General features: G+C 42.2%; 1 protein-coding gene across 2 annotated transcripts in view; it reads left to right on the forward strand.

The window, feature by feature from the left end:
- The window catches only part of STK31 (serine/threonine kinase 31), a 5,081,810-nt gene that overhangs the window by 4,716,979 nt on the left and 344,592 nt on the right, over window positions 1-20,239 (forward strand). For both annotated transcript variants that reach the window (XM_044067546.1, XM_044067545.1), the window contains one exon: window positions 9,357-9,482. In XM_044067546.1, the coding sequence (XP_043923481.1) occupies window positions 9,357-9,482 (126 nt within the window). The remainder of the gene's footprint in view (window positions 1-9,356; window positions 9,483-20,239) is intronic.

Below are 20,239 nucleotides of genomic sequence, written 5' to 3' on the forward strand. Positions count from 1 at the left end.
CTGGCTGACCCAGCAGTTACTGCTGTCTCTCCATACAGACAGTCTAGGCACTTACCCTCTGCTTCACTTTTGCCAACAGATAAAGACAGCAAAACCATGAACAGAATGGGTAAAAAGGTATACACCTCCTCTACCCTGGCTTCCAGGGCTATCAGTTACCAAACCCACATGGTTAAATATGCCTTGGACCTTGTCTCAAGCTTTCACCTTGCTGGCTTCTACCCCTGACTGTCCAACCAAAGCAGACATTGCATCAAAATTGCCTCTAGCTACACAAGTAGCCAGAGACACTATCAGGTGCATTTAGGATGCAGCAGAGGCTTCAGCCAGGTCGGCTGCCTCTGCATCTGCCTTACGCAGATACTCCTTGCTTTGCCTACAACCTCTAACAGAGGATTTTAAATCCAAAATCATGGATGCTCCTATGGACCCCAACCTTTTATTTGGGAAAAATTCAGCAGAACTTTTCAAAAAATTACAAGAGAAAAGCAAATAACTACAGGACATTAAGCATCTGCTGATTTCCACCTTCCCTTGATATTATAGGAACTACCCAGCAAAAACATCCTTTGTCAGAAGGACTCCATCAGCGTCACACCCTTCCTCCTCAAGGCCCCGTAGGGCATCTAAGGGACATCCTTACTCCAGACCCCCCAAACTCTCAGCCACCAGCCAAACGGCCATTTCCAGACAGAGGGGACCCCTCTTCAGCATGACTGTCCTGCTCAACTGCCTCTGTCCGCCCACCTTACCCACCGCCTTCCCTTCTGGAAATCAATCACAGCAGATCTTTGGGTTCTTTCCATCATCCAAAAAGGATAATTCCTATCCTGAATGAAAGACCAAAACCAAACAGAATCCTTTCCCTTCCAAAAAATCAGCTTCATCTATTCCCTCTCATTCTGAAAGAACTCCTGACTCAAGGAGCTATAGAACCAGTTCCCTCAGGACAGGAAGGACTAGGCTTCTATTCCCGTCTTTTCTTAGTTCCCAAAAAAGGATGGCCCTTGGAGACCAATCCTAGACTGATCATATCTGAACCTGTTCCTGAAGGTTCCCTTCTTCAGGATGCTTTACCTTCAAACTCTCCTATCCCTCATCCCCTCCCAAGCCTTCATGGTTACTCTGGACCTAAAAGATGCTTACCTGCACATTCCTATCAGGCCATCCGACAGGAGGTTTCTGCACTTTACTGTCCACTGTTACACTTTTGGTTTACAGCCTTGACCTTTGGCTTGTCTACGACTCCTAGAGTTTTTACAAAGTGCTTGGCCCCAGCCATTGCCTATTGCAGAACCAAGGGAGTCCAAATCTACCCTTACCTGGATGGCATTCGCATTCTGGAAGAATCAGTCCAACCTATAGACCCATCTCAAATTCACCATGCCAATCCTCCACAACTTGGGATTCACCCTAAACCTTCAGATATCCAATCTGCTTCCTCAACAGGACAAAGTATTCCTGGGCTGCAGGATCAGTACAGACCTGATGAGATCCTTTCTCCCGCCAGACAAAGTGCAGTCTCTCTCCTTCCATTTTCAAAACCAACTTTCAGTATCTCACCTATCTGCAAGACAATTTCTGCAAGTTCTAGGTGTCATGGCAGCCACTATTCCCATGCTGCCATTAGCAAGGATGCACATGAGAAAATTCCATTGATACCTAAAGAATGTGTGGTCTCAGAGCCAACAATCTCTAGACAAACTTTTCCCCTTTCTGCCCTGCCTGAAAACAGAACTACATTGGTGGATTTAGCAAATTATACAGAACCAGGGCATTCCTCTACAGCTGCCACCCACCACCCAATTAGTGCACACCAATGCATCAGACCTAGAGTGAGGGGCAATGTTACAGGATTTCAAGGTACAACTGTGTTGGACCCTGCCCAGCAAAAGCAACACATCAATGTCAGAGAAATGACTACTGTCTTGCAGTAAAAGCTTTCTTTCCCATCTTGCAACCAGGGCTGCTCCACATTGTGACAGACAACACAACTGTCATGTGGTACTTAAACAAACAAGGAGGGACAAAGGCTTGCCAGTTATGCTGGATAACCCTACAAATCTGAGATCTGGCAGCCAACCACCTTTTCCTGCAGGTCTCTTACATCCCCTCTTAGGAAAACAAACAAGCGGACTTGCTCAGCAGAATATCATCTCTACAACACGGATGGATGTTACATTGGGATACCTTCCTAGACATCATCCACCAGTGGGGCACACTTCAAGTGGATCTGTTTGCCTCCCCTCAGAACAGATGACTACATACATTCTACACCAGGGATTACACTCCTCTAGCCTGGAGAGCGAATGCCTTCAGCTCTCCTTAGAAGGGAATGTTCCTGTACGCTTTCCCTCCCTTCCCCCTAATACAAAAGGTCCTTCAGAAAAATCAAAAAGGAGCAACCAAAAATCTTGCTGGTGACCCCCTTTTGGCCAAGGCAACATTGGTTCCCCCTTCTTCACTCCCTAGCCAAGGGCAGTCACCACAAGTTACCCCACAATGTGGACCTACTAATGCAACAAAAGGGAACTCTCATTCACCCTCAGATGTCTCTGCTGCACCTAAATCAATGGGTGATCAACTTCAGACAACACTACTCGGGAGACGTGCTCTCAGGCCTGAAGGAGGCCAGGAAACCAACTACTAGGAAAATATATTTGTCTCAATGGCAGAGATGCTCAAAAGGGTGTTCCCTTAAGGACATGGATCCTTTTCAGGTGGATCCCACACTTGTCCTTAGCTATGTATGCGAGCTCATTAAGAAGGACTAAAATATTCTTCAGTGAAAGTATTAAGCCGTTTCACACTGAGCTAAGGAGGAAGTCTGAGGAAGGGCTCTGAGCCAACTAATCTGTGATATATAACATTAAGTATCCTGTTTTTTGCTTATTTCTGAGTTATTTATAGCACTTTTATTGTCTGCATATACTTTGCTAGCTAGTTTCACTGTGTGTGAGGTATGAACTAGAATTTTTCTACAATTGTTAAGCATCTGGTTGGGTTTGTTTGTTCTGATTTTTGTTTCCCACCCTCCTTCTCTAATGGTATCCTGTTTTTATACTTGGCTTTGCAGTTGCCCGCCCCTACTGTAAATTTGATCTGGGACTCTCTTCCTCGTCTTGTCATTACCTCATTCTACCTAATCCAGGGAGAGCATTTGAGAAGGCCAACCCAGTTAGTTTCTGCACCTCTTTTCCCCTTTTCATTTTACAAAAAAAAAAAAAAAAAATTTTTTCTAAGCTTGTTTCCTGCCTTTCCTCTAAGTCGTTTAGTCCAGATACAGATTTGCTGTATCCAGGACTGTTTGTAAGCTTCTGGGCCCCCAAGCCTTTCTGTGTTGGAGGGAAGTCTTCTAGCTTAATTTTGTTTTTTTTTACAAGTAGCCATTTTTCTAGTTTCAGCACTCAAATCTGTTTCTTTGAGCTCAGCACTTGTTCAGAACTCATTGTAAACACCAAATAAGCTGCAAATTACTACAGCACTCAACTTTCCTCACTTGTCTAGAGGAAAACAGTTTTCAGTACTTAATAAGTAAACACCTATCCAGGCATGTCTAAGGGTCAGCTCCTGGTGTTCTCTCCAGTCAACCTGATGAATCTGGGCATCTTGGGGCAATGTAGCAATTGCCTCATGTACACAGACAACCCTCTCCTCCTACAACCCAACACTACAACCTGAGAGAGATGCACTTATATAGCCAAACTGGAAGCAAAGCTCTCTTCACCCAAGACTGGACTTGACAGTCAAGCGGAGAAGGTAAACACATGCACCACACTCATCACATAGTCCCTCAAAACCTACACCACCAAAACACACACATAGAAACACAAAACACACACCTACATTCACAGAGGCTCTCATAAAAAATCTACCCAAGCAACAGGGGCCTCCAAAGCAGAAATGCAAGCAACCTCCAGCACAACCCAAATGACACATAGCCCACAAACTCAGTGTGCCACTCAACCACAGCCCATAAGGCATAACAACGTACCCAATACTCTAGTCATAGGTGACTCTATAGTCAGGCTCACTGATGTTCCACTCACCAGGCTAAACAAGGAGAAAGTTACTGTCATCTGCCTGCCAGGTGCCAGGATTCGCCACATAACACATGCACTCAGGTCACTCCACAACAAGTACAAATATGGCCCTGTCATTGTCCATGTTGGCGTGAATGACCTGATACGTACCTCCGTGGACTACATGAAAAGAGACATGGAGGAGCTGTCTGATCTTGTAGGCCAGGCAGGTATGACCCTAGCCCTGAGCAGCATCCTGCCATCACCCAGAATGATACCACAGTACAAGGACAAAATGATTGACTTCAACAATTGGCTAAGCTTCTAGTGTCATTCTAAGGGGATCCAGTATCTGTCTGCCTGGGATGACATGATTGACAAACCACGATGCTTTGCCAGAGATAGCCTGCACCTGTTGCCTTTGGGATTCCGGATACTGGCTAAGGCTCTTGCCACCCCTATAGTGCCTTTTTTAGGCGAGATTCAAATAACAAATTCACCACCGTAACAGGTACAAGCAGGCAAAATCTGAGGGTAATGCAACTTAATGCTAGAAGTCTAAAGCTCAAAATGCGCTCACTCGAGGCACTCCTTAAAATGGAGAACATATGCATCTGTGCAGTGACAGACACCTGGTTCAAGGCTCCAGAGAGCACCCCTGCATTACCAGGCTATAATTCATATCACACCTTCCGGCCACCTAACCTGGACTGAAGCACTAAAGGTGGAGGCGTGATCATATTCATTAAGGATATCCACACCTCCAGGCTAGTTGCTCAGCATAATGCATCCGAGATTATTCAAGTGCAACTAACTCTGGGCAAAACCGCAATCCAGATTGTAGCTTGCTACAGATCCCCACCATGCCCCAGGATTCCTACTCCTCATTTCTTGATACACTGGAAAATATTAGGGTACAACCTAACACCCTAATAATGGGCGATTTCAACTACCCCACCATTAACTTGGAAAACTACTCATGTACCAACTGTTGTGCGCAACGTTTTCTGGAATTCATAAATTCCAACCCGTTGGATCAACTTATCCACACCCCCACCAGGGACAGCAATATCCTAGACCTGGTTATTACCAGCATGGGCAACCAGAGGTCAATTCCTCGTTGGTCATATCCGACCACAAGCAAATCACCCTAGACATCCACATCCCACCCCTACCCCCCCCATTAGGGAAACTACCGTAAAGAATTTCTCCAAAGCCAATTTCACGTTTCTTAAGACAGAAGTGGCAAACTTCACTACACCCATGCTGACGGGCAATACAGGTAGGAGTGCATGGATCATGCAATCCCTAACAGAGCCAAGATGCTATCCTCCAAAAAAAGGAAGCCAATCTGGTGGTCCCCTGCCATAAACAAACTGTACAACAGAAGAAAGAAACTGTTGCACAAAATAGTAAAATTCCATGATTGGAGGAACTCTATAGCTATGTCAAGAATCTCAATAGCAACACTCTGATCTGCTCTGAGTTACAGCACAATGGCACTAAATATTCAGAACCAACAGATATTGCCAACATCCTGGCATATAGGTTCAGTGCTAACTTTACCCCCCTCTCATCCCCTAAAGGGCCGATCTCTATACTGGAAGGATGCAAATTCCTGTAATCACGGCTGCACAGGTAAAAAAAAATGCACTCTCCAAAGCCAAGAACACAGCATCCATGGGACCTGACAATATCCCAGGCTGCGTTCTACATGAACTACAGAACAAACTGGCACCCCACCTAAGTACCATGTTCAGTCATAGCCTCACCTCAGGCTTTGTGCCCATGTTCAGTCATAGCCTCACCTCAGGCTTTGTGCCCACTGACTGGCGGACAGCAACAATTATCCCACTCCACAAAGGGGGAGCCACCATGGACCCCCGGAACTACCGCCCCATTAGCCTGACGAGCCTGGTCTGCAAGGCTGTGGAACACATCATCATGAAACTTATAAACAGTGACATTGGTAATCTCCAAACTCTGGACCCTACCCAGGTTCGGGTTTGAAAAAGGTAGATCATGTCTCCTAAACCTGATAGACTTCTTTGAAGAGGTCACCAAATCCATAGATGAGGGTAAGGTGATTCACACAGCCTATCTAGATCTCGCCAAGGCTTTCGACACCATCCCCAACTCTGGAATTATAGATAAACTCACTAAACTAGGTATAAATCCTTATGTCACAAGATGGGTTGCCAACTGGCTCAATGACAGAACCCACACTGTGAAAGTATCAGACTCTAAATCCAACTTCAGACCAGTGACAAGTGGAGTACCACAGGGTTCAGTCCTAGGTCCTCTCCTGTTTGGTATCTACTTCTCTGAAGTACAGGCTAACACAGAAGGTCTTTGGCTAACAAAATTTGCAGATGACTGCAAACTAGGAGCCATAATCAAAACTCCTATGTGGACATCCTACAAAAGGGCCTCACTGAGACCGATGCCTGGTGTCAAAGCCATGGCCTCAAGCTCCATGCCAAAAGTGCATTGTCATCCCTTTTGATAAAAACTCTGTGCCCATGAACTACCACATAGGCCGTACAGTGTTAAGAGACCTTGGGACACAGGTGGACAGTAGTCTCTCCTTTGATAATTACATCGTCACAGTAGTCAAGAAATCCTTCTACATGGCACACCTCATCACAAAAGGTTTCTCATCCAGGAAAAAAGAAGTCATTGTTTCCCAATGCTCATCATTTCATTAAACCCATTATAGAGTACAACACCCCTTTTGGTATGTACCTCACAAGACATCTACAGCAACTGGAAAGGCCACAGAAATACCTCACAAAGAGGATTACTGGCTTCAAACAGATGCCCTACGTAGACCGTCTCAAAAAAATCCAGCTTTACTCTGTCGCATATCGCCTACTCAGAGGCAATCTCTGCCTAACATACAAAGCTATGTCAAACCCAGAGCTGTTGGTCATGCTCCACTTAAAGAAATTCCAGTCCCTCCGAGCTACACGCTCTAGGGACCTAAACCTTATCACCACAATAAACAGAACATGCTGGAGGGATAGATTCTTGTCCCAGAGACTTCCCATGCTCTGGAATAAACTACCTATCTATATCAAACAAAGCTCCTCATTAGCACTCTTCAAGAAAAATCTTGATGATTGGATGGGAGATAGGAAATTCACCCCAGGGATCACTTCTGTGACTCTGCTTGACAGGGCACAGGAAAATGATTTTCTTGGGTGGCAAAAGCCAGGGTACCGTTTGGGTAGGCTTATATATAGCCTATGAAGTACACCTTTCTGCTTTCCTTTATAGCCACCTCTACTTTCCAGACTGGACGTTAAACTTTTCCTGAGGGAGGTCTTGCATATCAGACCACCAAGAAAACCCATACCTCCTTCCTGGAACCTCAATTTCATGCTGGAAAAACTCACCTTACCTCCCTTAAGGCCAGACAAGACAGCTTCTCTACAAATGTGCACATGGAAAACAATTCTTTTAGTGGCCATTGCCTTGGCTAGTAGAATGTCTGAACTACAGGCCCTCATGGCCTGTCCTCCTTATACCACCTTTCACAATGACAGGGTGACTTTGCGCACAAACCCTTCCTTCACGCCCAAAGTGGTAAACGAAATATCCGTAAACCAGTCCATTCACTTTCCTACCTTCTTCCCCTCTCCAACTAATACCGCAGAGAGGATCCTTCATTCCTTAGATGTACACAGACAACTGAGATTCTACTTAGACAAGTCCTTCAGAAAATCTGACCAACTCTTCATCTCCTTTCACCCTCTGGACTCTGGGGAAGGCAGTCTCCAAACAAACCATTTCCTCTTGGATCAGGAAATCCAGTCTTTTCTGCTTCTCACATCATGGCAAACAGTTGCATCAAGGAGTTAGGGCTCATTCCACTAGAGGCATGGCCACCTCCAAGGCCTTTCTTAGAGGGCTGGACACAGTCTCCATATTGGAAGCAGCTACCTGATCTACAGTTCACACTTTCACAAAACACTACAAACTAAACCAGGTCTCCAGGGCCAGAGTAGGATTTGTCAGGGCAATCCTGCAGGGATTCTTGAAATCATCTACCTTTGCCCCCTCCCTTCACTCCTCCTAGCTGTGGTACTCTCCCACAGTATGAATACTGCAACACAGCAATAGAAGGACATGGAATTGTTGTGTAAAATCTTACCATAACCATAGATGTCTTTCTCTTCCATGTTGCAGTATTCCTTCCCACTCTCCATACCCCCTTTTTTCAATCTCCTCTGGGTGATAGGTCTCTGACCTCTGTATCCACTTCCTACAGACTAATCTGTGTAGCCCTTCAGGGACATTTGCTCCTTAGCCTCAACTTGTTCTTTTGTACACCTTATCCTGTGCTTCAAGTTCTGAGGTCTGTGCATGCAGGCGTCACATTTATGGTCCCTCGTTTATGGCTTGCATGTGACGTCCCGCACACCTAAAGCAGCCAGGCTTAAGCTTTTGTAAAGGAGCCGACGTTGGGCCGCCTGAGGCAGAAAATCCCACAGTTTGAATACTGCAACATGGAAGAGAAGGACATCTATGGTTATGGTAAGATTTTACACAACTATTCTTTATGGTAAGTACGTAACTTTGTTTTCCTTGGGTTTTATTATGCATATATGTTGTCCACCCATTGATTTTTTTTTTTTTTTTGTGCATAGTGGTGGATGGAAGCATGATAGGTTTGCCTCTTTTTATAGTGCCACTGTTTCCTAATAAATAAGTAATGAATTAACAGAGAAGTGTGCTCATTATGAAATCCCTATACTCTGAAACACAGTTCTTCCTGATCAGGCTAGTAAGTCTTCCTACTTGCATGTATGTTGCTACATGTGAGAACATAGTAGAATGCCGTTTGCTACAGAGGGACAGAAGCAAGTTTAGCTGTGGTTATCCATTATTTCACAGTGTGCTTATGTGTATGATTGTGCCTTGCTATATTTTGCTCTGTGTGAAATTAGTAATATACTTTCTCCTACAGAGAAGGCTAGAGGCAAACTTGAATAAAGTCATGCAATGTTTTACAGTGTAAGATTGTAATTTGTTGTATGTTGCCATTTGTATGTTCTGTCTGCTACAGTCATTCAGTATTTCACAGTGTTATGTGTAGGACTGTGCCTTACTTGCAGACTCCTGTGAAGCCACACATCAGTAAATTTAGCATGTACATTTTTAACTAGGAAAGGTCTCTCAATGAGGTGGCATTAAGTAGAATGTAAGGGATGTGTTCCCCATATACTTTTCATCGGTGTCCTTAGCACTGTAAGATGTTAAATTTCTTGAAATTAAGATTTTCTTCATTTTAGGATGCAAGCATACTCACTATTTTTTCTGATGCTTCAGGGTCAGCGAAGTTCCGAGCATTGGATGCTGGCAGAGAAGCTCAGTATTCTTTCACCAGAGGTGAAAAATGGTCATTTGGTTTCTTCATCTTCAGACATGTATACTTATGGCTGTCTCCTGCTTTGGGTATGTTGCATATACTGTTCACTCTTAGCTAAAAGACAAAAAACGGTTATCCTGTAAAACCTTGGAATTTGTATGTAATCATTTCTGACTGATGTTTTCAGTTTTCATCCATGGGCATCTCACTTTGAAGCTAACTTTAGTGTTTGTTTAAAAATTACTCTAGTTTTAGACAGCTCCATTGCACAGGGTATAAAGCTTTAAGTTTATCTCAGTTAATACCTGAGATTGGGAAGCAGTCTGAGCACTGGTGTCCCCGGCTGTGTGCTACACGAACTCAATGAGGAACTAAACCCACACATAAGGCTGCTGTTTAATCTTAGCCTTACTACAGGATACGTACCCAAAGAATGGCGTGTGGCAACTGTGGTCCCACTCCACAAAGGCGGTGCTTCTATGGACCCTGGAAATTACCGCCCCATAAGCTTGACGAGCCTTGTCTGCAAAGCTATGGAGAGGATCATAATGGAACTCATAAATAAAGACACTGGGGACCTACAGACACTGGATCCTACCCAATTTGGCTTTGTCAAGGGCAGATCCTGCCTCTTGAACTTGGTTGACTTTTTTGAAACAGTCACTAAGGCCATTGATGAGGGTAAGGCAGTTCACACAGCCTACCTTGACCTAGCAAAAGCGTTCGACACAATACCTCACTCGGACATCATAGAAAAGCTCACCAGCTTAGATGTAAACCCATATGTCACAAGATGGGTTGCAAACTGGCTCAAGGACAGAACACATAGGGTTAGAGTTGCTGGTGCCATGTCTGACTCTAAGCCGGTCACGAGCGGTGTCCCACAGGGCTCAGTCCTGGGCCCCCTCTTGTTCGGCATTTATTTTTATGAAGTGCAGGCAAACATAGGGGGATTGTGGCTGACAAAATTTGCAGATGACTGCAAACTGGGCAACATAATTGACACTCCATCAGACACAGACATCCTCCAGAGAGGTCTCATAGAAATGGATAACTGGTGCCAGAGCCATGGCCTTAAGCTAAATGCCAAAAATGTATAGTCATACCCTTTGGGAAAAACAAGGTAACCCCTAATTACCACATAGGTGGTAATCCATTAAACACGGAAGAAGTTATCAGGGACCTGGGGACCCAAGTTGACAGTAACCTCTCTTTTGACACTCACATTGCCAAAGTGGTTAGGAAGACCTTCTACATTGCCCACCTGATCATGAAGGGATTCACATCCAGATCAGGAGAGGTCATTGTACCCCTGTACTCTTCACTTATCAGACCAATGATTGAGTACAACGCCCCATTCGAATGTACCTTACCCGACACCTGCAGCAGTTGGAAAGACCCCAAAAGTTCCTCACCAAAAGGATAAAGGCTCAAACATATGTCATGATGCCCGACTGAAGAAACTCCAGCTCTATTCAGTCGCATACCGTCTGCTCAGAGGTGATCTGTGCCTGACATACAAGGCCATGTCCAACCCGGAATTAATGGACATGCTCCACCTCAAAAATCCAAATCCACCAGAGCCACGAGAGCAAGAGACTTAAACCTCAACACGGATATAAATAGGACGTGCTGGAGGGACAGATTCATCACCCAGAGACTCCCTACACTATGGAACAGAATCCCAGTCCATGTGAGGCAGAGCCCCTCACTGACTCTGTTCAAGAGAAATCTTGACGAGTGGATGGGAGATCGTAGGTTTACCCCGGGAATCATCTCTGTGTCACTGCTGGACAGAGGCACAGCAAACTAATGGATATAGTATTCTCATCCTAAGGGGTGGTGAAAGCCACACACACTCTGGCTGGGCTTATAAATGCCCTAGGGCAGATAGCCTAGTATGAACCTATGAACCTATGAAGGTGCATAGGAGTGAACAGCAGACATTGGCATGCCCATCCTGGGAAGAGGGAGACAGTCCAGTCAGTTTTAAGGCCAGTGCCTCTCAGAGCAGTAATTGTCGGTCTTTACAACTTTTTCAACTAGTAACATGGACTTGACATGTGTGGAAGGAACACACGTGTATCGGGGAAGGCATTATAAGCCCTGGTGGTGATGCAGATGTTATTGTCAGCCACCAATGAGGAGGGTTTAGGGCTGTAATAAAATCTTTCCCACCAGCTGAGGCAGTGCTGGGTATTCCCCAGCCACAGGGACAATTATGGTCTGTTCTTAAATATGTAGACAGTCTCAGTCTGGGGGAAGGCAGAAGAGGCCAGACCCTCATGCCATTAAGATGAGGGTTATGATACCCAGTGATGCACAAAAAAATCTAATAAGATCTGTATGGTAGATATATGGGAGCAAATAACTCGGTATAGCTGTCTGGCTTATGATAGTCCATATACTGATGCTGTTATTGACACCCACCTAACTTGAGTGAGTTGCTGTGAGGCAAATATTTTCTGGAAAGATGGGGTCCCCTCGACTGCAGGTCAGCTTAGGCGGACCACGGAGGGACATGATTAGGCCTCACACAAGGCAATTACTTGAAGGATCAGCAGACAGTAGGGGGCAAAAAGGCTCTGTATTAAAGTTTTGGCACTCAAAATGCTGAGTGCAGAAAATCAGTAAAAAGACAAAAGGTCGAAAAGACAGGAGCGAATCTTGAAAATTGCTCTTCTGCTTAATACTTCTTTTCGCAGGGTTGGCAAGCCCCCCCACACACACACATCCTGCAGACTTATATATACCAACTCCAAGATCATCATACCTTGGAGAAAAGGGAATATTCCGAGAATGGCATCTCAGACTTTAGTGTATGTAAGTCCGATCTTTCAACCATTCAGTCTCAGTATTTTGGAACTCATTCTATCGGGTCCCAACAAACATTTCAAATGTTTACCGGCAAAAGGAGTGTGTGTCAGAGTGGTATACCATCAGGAATGGCTGGTACTTTTTTGCTGTACTACAGGATCAAGGAAATGTTCCCTGTGGGGGATGATCATTACTGAAAACAGGATATTGCACAGTAGGCAGTTGAAGGTTTTGGTAATCAAATCATAGACTACTACATGAAGGGAGCTAGTTAACATCTCATAAAACAAACGTAAGCAACATGTGTCTGTGTAGCCACAAAACGACCAATAAACCAAAAATAAATAGGCTCACTTAGTATTCACCCTAGACTCAGTACTGGCACCCTCACTTTTCAAAGAATAAAGACAGCTATCCAGTCATAGAAAGCAGTGGAAAGAGGTTAATTCCTACCTTTCAAAACAAAGTCTGACAATAGATTAAGAGCTTTCATCCCTGCCAACAGTTGGGACTTTATCAGAACCATTAAATTGAATGTTCTGTTTAAATATTGAAAAATTGTCATGTGACACAAATTAATTGATATCTATTTGACCTTTAAAAATCCTTACTAAAGAGATACATAAATCCTTAAAGAGATATAGCACATATTCCATCTAATAAAAACCAGTGACAAGAACGTAAAATGTGACATAAATAGAGAGACTTTTTTTAAATAATATTTCTTAAAATAAATTTTAAAATAATGTGAAAAATTTTAAAATCCACGGTATGGAGAATATTAAAATAGATAGATAACTGCTGAGACAGAAATATCTAAAAACTATAATTTCCTAGCCCTCAGCTTTAAAACAGGGAGTGGAGAAAGCCTGTTCATTTAACCCTGATGGATTTAGGGCATTTTGCCACGGTGGTGCAGCGGTTAGCATTGTTGCCTGACAGCAAGTTCTCCGGTTTGATTCTTGGCTGGAGTGCCTTCTTTGCAGAGTCTGTATGTCCTCCCTGTGGTTGACAGACCTTTAAAAGACATACAGGTAGGTGCATGAAGTGTGTATGTGTGCCTTCCGTGAAGGTTGGGTGCCGGGCTGGCAACTCAACAATGTAAAAATCCACTGCCAATCAGTAGCTGACCGGTGATCCGCTGTGGCGACCCCTAACCGGGAAAAGCTGAAAGACTTTTTTAACTTTAGCTGCCAAAGTAATCTTCTGTTTTCTAGAACAGCTTACCAATCCCCTCGTTTTAATTTCTTGAAACTATTTCAAGAATACCTAACTGGAATTTATTATAGTTAAAACAGGATAATGTGTGTTTAAATAGGGAACTGTTTAGGTTTTTCTTTAAGATGTCATTATGTTCACAAATACGTCTACAAAAACATCTTTCTGTTTTGACAATATAAAAGGTTTGCTAGCCAGAGCACATGACAGTGTGCACTGGTTATTTTGTGTAGCATTGCCCTTAACTAAATTGACCTTTTGTTTACCATGCGTAAAAAGTCTTCCTGTAATATAAAAGAACATTTGAAGGCTGCACATGTTTGTATTCCTGCTGTAAAGTTATACATTATGGGGCTATATTATTTCTTGAATAAGTCTTTAGTGTAAGATTTTTTGCCCATTTTATATGTAAAAAGGGAAAAGACCCCCACAAGACACTGGGATCTGTTTTAAATAAGTTCCAGTTATTTAATCAATGTTCTTAACTTCAGATTTGATGACCAGTGCAATGCTAACATTTGTCATCTGCAATTGCTACTGTTCAGGGTTTACTATCAAAATCTGAAGCAAGGATTGGGTTGTATTTCATCCCCCATCCTTTGATAATTCCCGAACCTATGGTTTGTAGTAAATTGGATGGGTACCCTCCTTCTAGAAGGATATTTGTCATCTTTTCATTCAGTTGAAAAAATTGGAGCACATTCAGGAGGCTGCCTTAGAAAACACATTTTTTGCAGGCATGTATGTGTTTGAGAAAGTGTCTTTCCTATGTATAATAGACTCAAATTTCTTCAACTTAGAAATTTTTTAAATCGTAACATCAAGATAGTTAACTGTGTGTTTTGTCACTGTGAAAGGCAAATTTTAAGAAATTAGTTGTAGTATTTATATATTTTATAAATTTGGGTATACTTTCTTCTGAGCCAACTTTCTTCTGAGCAAACCCGTAGTCAAATAAATCGTTTAACTGTCTAAAGTAGAGTTTCTAACAATTTTAAGTACACTCAGTTCAGACTGCATTTTTTTCTCCTACGTATACATCACCACATTGGCATAGAATGTAAATAAAATTATTCTTGAGTACAAGTTCCAGAAGATTAATCAAAAATCTAATTGAAAGATGTTTCTAGTTGGGTGAGTTTTAATAAAGCTAAATGGAAAAGCTCTAAACCTTCTGTGTGAAGAATGTATGAAAATAAGTCAGTCACATCAGTTGTTAAGAAAATGTTACCATCATAAAAGTCATGCTTCAACTTACTTAAAAAAACTCAAGAATCCTTTAAATACATTGGACAGAATTTAATATGTTGTTAAATGTTTGGTATGTGTATATCGCTAGTGAATATGTTTTGGACCCTTGTGCAGAAACTCTACAGTACTAAAAGTCTAGAGGGAGGATCCTATACATTTTTGTGAACTTCAGGGATTCCAAAGACAGCAGGTATGAATGGATGTTTTATAGAAAGAAAATTGTAGGTCTCATAAGGGACTATCCCTTGTGTTAAACAATCTTCAAGAAAAATCTCTCTCTCTCTATAGGCTATATTAATTTCGTTTTTTCAAACCAATAGTGTACCTAGTTATGTCTTGTAACAAAGTGTGAATTTTTACTCACTGTATTTTATCAACTGTAACTACCCTGCCTCCCTTGTCAGACTTCATAACCCTAATAGTGTTGTTTGTGGGAGGTTGGCAAAATGGATAATGGAGGTGATGAATTTGATGGTGTAAATTTGCATGAATATCTGAAACTTTGTAGAGAGCTTGAAGAAGCCTTTGTCAAACTAAAGAAATGGCAGTGGCAAAGGAAATAGCTTGAAGCATGTGTACATTTTAAAATAGTACCACAGGGGTTACATGTGACAAAATGCCCACATATGACCAGTTTATCCAGATTTACTACCTAATTGGCAGAAACTGAACTTGGAAACTAGTTATGGCTACATGCAGTTGTTGATACAAAATTCTGTTCAAGTTGAAGAAAATTTTGTGACTGAACTTCACTTGACTAAAAAGAAACTGTGTGAACTGCTGCCTAGAACTGTAGTAGATAAAGCCATAAAGGAGGTTACAAATTGTGTAACTTCTTTTGAACTTAAAATACATCAGCAAAAAATGACCAAGCTGGAGAGAGATTTTAAAGCAGGCAATTTTTTTTTCCTGGTTTAACGGCAAAGAGCACAAGTCTGATAAATCTGTGAGCGCTGCAGGTGTTCCATCTAAAGACACTAATTTGTTCAAGAATGTACTGGGGCAGGTTCAGAGACACTTTTGACTACTAATGGTCATTTTTTTTCTTGTTTGAATGCAGCCAGTGTTTCTAGTGATAATGGCATGGCTGCTCTATCTAACTCGCACGTTGTGAGACCTAAGACCACAATGTCCTTGCCCAATGATAAATTTGTTGCTTTAAACTTGTCTCTTCCCATAGGGAGTATCAGAGGCAGATAGAGATCGCCTAGTGAAGTGAGGAAGTGTTGGAAACATTCAAGCGGACAAATGATTTATCAGATGTTTCTTTGACTGACATTCAATTACAAGTCATTGACAAAGGACTTTCTTTTACACCTACAGCTAGTATTGTTTTTAATGATGTAATGGTAGAGCTGAAGTTCTGCTGAAATGTGATGTTGAATTGTATGTTTTCTGATTCTACTATGCAACCTTCAGCATTGAGCAAACCAAATGTATTTTATCATCATTTTTATCCTTTAATAGAATCATTTCTGCGGATGTATGAGCATGATTTATTACAGTATTATAATCCAGTAAATAAATGTAATAGGTTCTATAACCCTACATCCAGTGAATTTTCTACTCTACAGGAGTTGCAAGCTATGAGGACATTACTATTTTACCATCTGATTTTTACCATCTGATAAAGGGGGAGCTATAGTGATTCTCAACCGTTAAGATTATATAAAAAATATGACTTTAATGTTGTCAGATAGTAGTACATAAATTGATGGTATTGGTGCCATTTTGGTCAGCCATAGGGCTCTTTTTTCTCCTTGAGTGTTTGCCTCCTTCCCCTGTAACTTAAGTAAACTGACTCTTACATTAAGAGCTATAATACTTACCTTATAGCTTTAGGACACCTTAGGAAACCTTGTAAACTGCTGGCAAGTGTTTATTTACTGCATTGCTCTCTTGATTAGGTTTCATAGCTATAAATCTTAGATCATTCGGAAGTGTGCTACTTTACCCCCCCCCCCCCTCAAACCTTTCTGAATGTATTATAAAATAACTGCCTGTTGTTGCCTTCATGCTTACCCTAGAATCTCTGCTTTTCTCTTTTCCTAGTTGAACTCTACATTTACCTACAAAATGGAGTCTACAGGACTGCAGTTGGTCACCATAACAAAATCAGTTTCTCTCAGCATTTAAGCAGAGTAGGTTGCACACAAAAAGCATTTGTTAAGCTTTCACTTATAGTGCTGTGTAATTAAGCAGGTCACCATTTTGGTCAGCCATAGGGCTCATTTTTTCTACTTGAGTGTTTGCCTCCTTCCCCTGTAACTTAAGTAAACTGACTCTTACATTAAGAGCTATAATACTTACCTTATAGCTTTAGGACACCTTAGGAAACCTTGTAAACTGCAATAGCCTCGCTACATTCACCTCACTACGCTCGGGCTCTCTTTGCTCCCCTCCCTGCCCCCAGTACCTCTAAATTTAAAGTACTATAAACACTCCCCCACTTTCTAGATCCTATTTGCTTTCATCTGGGATAATTCCTCCCACCCCCATTCTTCTATCTACATTTTAATAGCACCTATTAGCTTTCATCTGGCATTCTTCCATCCCCCTTCTAGTACCTTTACCTCACCACTCTATCTTCTGGTGTTGCATCACCAGGTAAAACAGTTCCTTAACTCACCAGCTGAATCACAAATAATGATATACCCCTCTTTACTACCCCTCTTGTTCGCACCATACCTACTTACCTTGTATGAAAACCAGTTTCTCACGGGATTTCAGGTCCCGAAAGGTCATACTATCACCCCAGCTGTAAATTCTCCCACCTTCAACCATACTTACAGTACCAAGTCCTATCCAACATCTTGTTCAGTCTATCAACATCTCAACCCCAGGCACATTAGCTCTAGATCCAAACACTACCACAAACTAATAAAACACATTCCTGAAGTTCATCACCAAGTATAGACTTAACCTAATACTTCGTGGTGATATTCACCCCAACCCTGGCCCACCCACTTCAGATACACATATATCCCTTGTACTTGCAATCTAAGCTAAAAACCTACAATTAACAGGCCAGCTAACTCTCTCCTGGCCTGTCATCTCAATATTAGAAGCATTAATAACAAGGTACATGAATTGCATGCACTTCTGGATGTCCACTCCCCTGAGATTTTGTGTTTATCTGAAACCTGGTTAAAACCTAACACTACAGACAATGAAGTGTTACCACCTGGGTGCAACATACACAGGCTGGATCGTGCTTCCAGGAAAGGGGGTGGGGTAGCTGTACTCTATAAATCTGAGTTGACTGTCACCATAGATGTAATACAACCACCTCAGATTAATAACTCAGAGATTCTTGCCACCAAATTGCAATTTAATAAAAATAAATGCATTAATATATGTATGTACATTCCCCCAGGTAACAATATATCTACACTTGAAGATATCCTGCACTGGCTATCATGTCGCTACCCCCAAGAAACCCTACTACTTGGAGACTTTAACATAGACTGGGGCACCTGTTCCTCAGAATCCCCAACCACCCATATTAACCTGCATGCATTTACACAAATCATATCCACCCCTACCAGGATAGGTAAACCCAACCAAAAAGAAAGCATACTTGACTGGGTACTCATAAATAGTCACCCCCAACTGTACAGCTCTGGTACCCTCCCTGATGGCCTAAGCAATCACCTTCTCACATATGTAATTAAGCACAAAGCCATTAATTCCCAACAATCCTTACTCAGAAAGGTTAGAAACAATAAAAACTTTGACCCTGCCAAATTCCAACAAGAACTAAACTCATGTAATTGGTCTATTCTAAAACACCTCCCCTTAGAGGAAGCAGTAGCATACTTTAACAGCAAATTCCTTGAGATCCTTGATTTGCATGCACCTGTTCGTTCAGAGAAAACAAAGACAAAAACTGCGCCATGGCTTTCTAAAGAGTCTAAACTCAAAATTACCCTTAGAAACAAAGCATGGGCTTTATGGTGTTCTTCTAAAGACCCCCAAGATCACATTAAATACAGGCAATCCAGGAACGAAACTAAAAATTCCATTTTATAAGACAAAAAACAGTACTACTGTAATTTACAGACAGTAAATCAAAATAACCCTCAGAAGTTTTGGGCAGGTTTAAATAATTTACTACATCCTGGACAAACTTCAACCCCAATCCCTGCTGCTACTATTGATAAAACCCCTGAAGATGTTTCTGACAGTTTTAACCGATTATTTACTGAGACAATTCAAGCCCTAGCTAGCCAACTACCTCCTAGCTCCCCTGGTCCTGAAAGTACCACCCCTAGAAACCTACTCGCGTTCAGCTTCCAACCAATCGCCACTTCACTTATCCGTACCTTGATCAAAAAATTTAAACCCACTATACTTTCTGCTGATCAGCTCCCTGCCGAGTATCTACAAAAATCAGCTGATGCTGTTGTTTACCCCGTCTCAATACTAATCAGTCAAACCATAGTAGAAGCTAAAATTCCCACCATTTGGAAAATATCCTATGTAATCCCACTTCACAAAGGAGGCAGCTCTACTGAATTCTCCAATTATAGGCCAATAGCTATACTCTCTCCACTTGCAAAGATTATGGAAAAATTTATTCATAGACAACTCATGCACCACCTAATCCAGACTCACCTTATGACAGACACTCAGCATGGCTTCCGTCCTCATCACAGCACTACTTAGGCCCTCCTAGCCTTTACCAACACCATAAACCATAATCACAACAATAATTGTATATCCTCAGCCTTCTTCTTGGATCTTTCCAAGGCATTCGATATGGTTGATCACCAACTTTTAATCCACATCCTGCAAACATTCTGTCTAGATACTAGAGCCCTTCAGTGGTTTCAATCCTACCTGAATGGTCGACAGCAGGCTGTCCTGTGGCAGAACAAACTCTCTAATCTTCTATCTAACACCCTTGGGGTACCACAAGGCTCTATAGTAGGGCCTGTGCTGTTTTCCATCTTCATTAACGACCTTTATACTGTCATCCCAAAAGTCAACTGTATCCAATATGCTGATCACTCTATTCTGATTGCTCAGCCACATCTCCAATAGAGTTATGGTCAGCTACTCAGACCACCTTTAATACAATATAAAACTGGCTTTCTGAAAGTCGTCTGATCCTAAATCCCAAAAAAACTAAAATGCTGTTATTTTCACCAACACGTAGGTCTACCACTTTCACCTTTACCATAAATTCAGATTATGGCACAGTAATCTCCCCTGAACCCTCTACAAAACTATTTGGTGTCATCATAGAGAATAATCTAAAATTTGACCTAAATATTAACCAAACTATCAAAATCATCAATAAAAAACTAGGGTCACTTTACAGAATAAAAGCCTTCCTAACCCCTCCAGCTAAAATTGCCATAGCTCGCTCTCACCTTCTTTCAACCCTTCCGCATGCATCCCCTCTACTCTCCAATTTAAACAGGGCTGCCCTTAACAAACTCTCAATTTGCTACAACCACATTGCCAGGTTTGCCACTGGGCTGCCTTTTAGGACACATCATTGCATCAATCTAAATCAGCGTGGGTGGCTTGAACTACCCAGCCTAATCCA

The sequence above is a fragment of the Protopterus annectens genome, chromosome 3.part1 (assembly GCF_019279795.1).
Source record: "Protopterus annectens isolate FY-2018-M chromosome 3.part1, PAN1.0, whole genome shotgun sequence".
NCBI classification, from domain to species: Eukaryota; Metazoa; Chordata; order Ceratodontiformes; family Protopteridae; genus Protopterus; species Protopterus annectens.